Below are 5,000 nucleotides of genomic sequence, written 5' to 3' on the forward strand. Positions count from 1 at the left end.
AAACTGAAGTTCCTTTCTTCAGCTGAACACAAGAGAAGACTTTCTGAAGAATGTGGGTAAGCAAACAGTGGAAAGTAGCCATTGACTTCTACAGTAGAGGAAAAACTGTCTACAAGCATTCTTCAAATATCTTCTTTTGTGTTCAACAGAACACAGAAACTCTTACCAGTACCAGAATGATGAGTTTACACCTCACAGTCATTCTGATTGGCTCTGATCTCAGTGACACAGACAGGAGGATTTTCACACAGTGTTACACTGAGAAATCTGATCTGATGATTCGTGACTCACGGTACACAGACACCAGGTTATAGAGCGCCCAGGTGGCCCAGTGCTGACTGACCGGAGCACAGCTCTGAGGGAGCAGACGCAGGATGGGCTCGAACGACCTGCAGACGGACGACAGAGAGATTCATCAAGATGATGTCATTACTGAAAACAATGATGATGTGTGTGTCACAGGGGTCCTTAGAGGATAAAAGTCATAAAAATATTACACATTCATATTTTTCCACTTTCACTTACTAAGATTTTTTCAACCAACATCAGTTCTGATCATACCTACCAAAATGTCATGAATTTTCAGTATTTTAACCCTATAAGTGCCTGTTTGTTACATAATGCCCCTGTAGTTTTATTCATGAAAAAAAAATGAATAAAAATGTTTTGCATGTACTAGATACTACACAGAAGTTTGTTATTATAAGAGTCTAGGATAAGTCAATGATTAGAAACAATATTAATTTGGATGCATTATTTTGTCAGATTTTACCAATCACAACACCATGAAATATATAAACCAACAATTATAATTACATCATTTCAATTCCATTTTTAGCAGAAGCAGAAATAAAATCATGTATTTTCTCCATAGAACAAACGTCAAACCAAATATTAAAAATATTAAAAATGGTAAAAATGTTGAAGCCTTATCAACAGAATGGAAACCTATGAACAAAGAAAGCATGATGTTATTTCAACATGGCACATTCAGCACACAACACTGGATGTTACTGCCCCGAAGGTCCGGAGCGTCACTATTATTATTCCTAGAGTAAAAGAGATTTATGAAGAGAAAAACACTAATAATGTTATGCTCTTTGCATTAACACAACACCCCCCCCTACGTGCCTGTAGTTGATGTTGCGTCGCGAGCTGACGTCCCAGCTCTGGATGGCTGCCCACATCTTGTCCATGACATGTGACCTGCTGGGCTCCTCCATGGTCCAGACGTCTGACCCGTCGAACATGATGTGTGCCAGGACTCCACAGGCGTTATAAGACACCTCGATGCCGTCCGCTTTACTGTCCAGCAGCTCACTGCGAGCAGAGCATGGTGTTAGACTCACACCTGAACACTGAGCCAATGACACGCAGAGAAACACTTCACACCTGAACACTGTGATGAACTGATGGGTCAGCAGCTGCGGCCTCAGCGCCTTCACCTCAGCCACATTACCCAGCAGCCCCAGCATGTTACGGTGCAGCTCCTGCTTATCAGGAAACTCCTGCGAGAGAGCAGATATCAAACACATGAGGGAGACAATCAGACAATCAGTCTTTATTCAGGAACACTGTACAACAGTATACTGTGATGAACAGACCTTCAGACACTCCAGGAAGAGATTCATGCCGTTACACTCCAGGAACATCTGACAGTTATCAGGCGTCTCGTCTGTGATGTTCCAGAGCGCACTCCACGAGAACTCCATCACCTGATCACACTGAACACACACACACACACACACACACACACACAACACAACTGCGTTAACTCTGACTAAAACCAGAAAATCTCATTGCCATTGGCAGAATCACATAGAATGAAAAACATTCATTACTTAAAAAACAAAAAACAGATAACTTAAAATACATAAACTCAAATGTTTACATGACTTGTAATAAAAACTAACAAATAAAAATTAAATACAAAAAACAATACCAAAAATATTACTAAATGAAATTTCTTGAAATTAAATTTACACTTATTTCACAAAATATACCTTTAGGGCAAAATTTGTCATTAATTTATGTCGAAGTGCAAATACAAACTACAGGACTGTTTCACTAATGAATAGGAGAGGAGTCTGATACACTAATGAATCAGTGATGGGTCTGATTCACTGATGAAACAGTGATGAGTCCGATTCGGTGATGAATCAATAATGAGTCTGATTCACTGATGAAACAGTGATGAGTCTGTTTCGGTAATGAATCAATAATGAGTCTGATTCACTGATGAAACAGTGATGAGTCTGATTCGGTGATGGATCAATAATGAGTCCGATTCACTGATGAAACAGTGATGAGTCCGATTCGGTGATGAATCAATAATGAGTCTGATTCACTGATGAAACAGTGATGAGTCTGATTCGGTGATGAATCAATAATGAGTCTGATTCAGTGATGAAACAGTGATGAGTCCGATTCGGTGATGAATCAATAATGAGTCTGATTCACTGATGAAACAGTGATGAGTCCGATTCGGTGATGAATCAATAATGAGTCTGATTCACTGATGAAACAGTGATGAGTCTGTTTCGGTGATGAATCAATAATGAGTCTGATTCACTGATGAAACAGTGATGAGTCTGATTCAGTGATGAATCAATAATGAGTCTGATTCACTGATGAAACAGTGATGAGTCTGTTTCGGTAATGAATCAATAATGAGTCTGATTCACTGATGAAACAGTGATGAGTCTGATTCACTGATGAAACAGTGATGAGTCTGTTTCGGTAATGAATCAATAATGAGTCTGATTCACTGATGAAACAGTGATGAGTCTGTTTCGGTAATGAATCAATAATGAGTCTGATTCACTGAAGAAACAGTGATGAGTCTGTTTCAGTAATGAATCAATAATGAGTCTGATTCACTGATGAATCAATAATGAGTCCGATTCACTGATGAAACAGTGATGAGTCTGTTTCGGTGATGAATCAATAATGAGTCCGATTCACTGATGAAACTGATGAGTCTGTTTCGGTAATGAATCAATAATGAGTCTGATTCACCGATGAAACAGTGACGAGTGTTTCAGTAATGAATCAATAATGAGTCTGATTCACTGATGAAACAGTGATGAGTCTGATTCAGTGATGAATCAATAATGAGTCTGATTCACTGAAGAAACAGTGATGAGTCTGTTTCGGTGATGAATCAATAATGAGTCTGATTCACTGATGAAACAGTGATGAGTCTGATTCGGTGATGAATCAATAATGAGTCTGATTCACTGATGAAACAGTGATGAGTCTGATTCGGTGATGGATCAATAATGAGTCCGATTCACTGATGAAACAGTAATGGGTCTGATTCGGTGATGAATCAATAATGAGTCTGATTCACTGATGAAACAGTGATGAGTCTGATTCGGTGATGAATCAATAATGAGTCTGATTCACTGATGAAACAGTGATGAGTGTGATTCGGTAATGAATCAATAATGAGTCTGATTCACTGAAGAAACAGTGATGAGTCTGATTCGGTGATGAATCAATAATGAGTCTGATTCACTGAAGAAACAGTGATGAGTCTGATTCGGTGATGAATCAATAATGAGTCTGATTCACCGATGAAACAGTGACGAGTCTGTTTCAGTAAAGAATCAATAATGAGTCTGATTCACTGATGAAACAGTGATGAGTCTGTTTCGGTAATGAATCAATAATGAGTCTGATTCATTGATGAAACTGATGAGTCTGTTTCGGTAATGAATCAATAATGAGTCTGATTCACTGAAGAAACAGTGATGAGTCTGTTTCAGTAATGAATCAATAATGAGTCTGATTCATTGATGAAACAGTGATGAGTCTGTTTCGGTAATGAATCAATAATGAGTCTGATTCATTGATGAAACTGATGAGTCTGTTTCGGTAATGAATCAATAATGAGTCTGATTCACTGAAGAAACAGTGATGAGTCTGTTTCAGTAATGAATCAATAATGAGTCTGATTCACTGATGAATCAATAATGAGTCCGATTCACTGATGAAACAGTGATGAGTCTGTTTCGGTGATGAATCAATAATGAGTCCGATTCACTGATGAAACTGATGAGTCTGTTTCGGTAATGAATCAATAATGAGTCTGATTCACCGATGAAACAGTGACGAGTGTTTCAGTAATGAATCAATAATGAGTCTGATTCACTGATGAAACAGTGATGAGTCTGATTCAGTGATGAATCAATAATGAGTCTGATTCACTGAAGAAACAGTGATGAGTCTGTTTCGGTGATGAATCAATAATGAGTCTGATTCACTGATGAAACAGTGATGAGTCTGATTCGGTGATGAATCAATAATGAGTCTGATTCACTGATGAAACAGTGATGAGTCTGATTCGGTGATGGATCAATAATGAGTCCGATTCACTGATGAAACAGTAATGGGTCTGATTCGGTGATGAATCAATAATGAGTCTGATTCACTGATGAAACAGTGATGAGTCTGATTCGGTGATGAATCAATAATGAGTCTGATTCACTGATGAAACAGTGATGAGTGTGATTCGGTAATGAATCAATAATGAGTCTGATTCACTGAAGAAACAGTGATGAGTCTGATTCGGTGATGAATCAATAATGAGTCTGATTCACTGAAGAAACAGTGATGAGTCTGATTCGGTGATGAATCAATAATGAGTCTGATTCACCGATGAAACAGTGACGAGTCTGTTTCAGTAAAGAATCAATAATGAGTCCGATTCACTGATGAAACAGTGATGAGTCTGTTTCGGTAATGAATCAATAATGAGTCTGATTCATTGATGAAACTGATGAGTCTGTTTCGGTAATGAATCAATAATGAGTCTGATTCACTGAAGAAACAGTGATGAGTCTGATTCGGTGATGAATCAATGAGTCTGATTCACTGATGAAACAGTGATGAGTGTTTCAGGATTAAATAAAAGAGGAGTCTGTTTCAGTAATGACTCACCATTCTGTCCTGCAGCTTCTTCTGGATCAGATTCAGCATCGTCTGTGGCAAGAACC

General features: G+C 38.3%; 1 protein-coding gene across 1 annotated transcript in view; it reads right to left on the reverse strand.

Moving 5' to 3' along the window:
• LOC127986299 (protein zer-1 homolog) overlaps positions 1-5,000 on the reverse strand; it is a 14,174-nt gene that overhangs the window by 2,779 nt on the left and 6,395 nt on the right. The window contains exons 11-15 of the mRNA XM_052588575.1: positions 4,945-4,986; positions 1,605-1,724; positions 1,393-1,508; positions 1,132-1,320; positions 292-389 (exon numbers count right to left, since the gene is read on the reverse strand). Coding sequence (XP_052444535.1) covers positions 292-389; positions 1,132-1,320; positions 1,393-1,508; positions 1,605-1,724; positions 4,945-4,986 — 565 coding nt within the window. The remainder of the gene's footprint in view (positions 1-291; positions 390-1,131; positions 1,321-1,392; positions 1,509-1,604; positions 1,725-4,944; positions 4,987-5,000) is intronic.

This window comes from Carassius gibelio, chromosome B21 (genome assembly GCF_023724105.1).
Source record: "Carassius gibelio isolate Cgi1373 ecotype wild population from Czech Republic chromosome B21, carGib1.2-hapl.c, whole genome shotgun sequence".
Lineage (NCBI taxonomy): Eukaryota > Metazoa > Chordata > Actinopteri > Cypriniformes > Cyprinidae > Carassius > Carassius gibelio.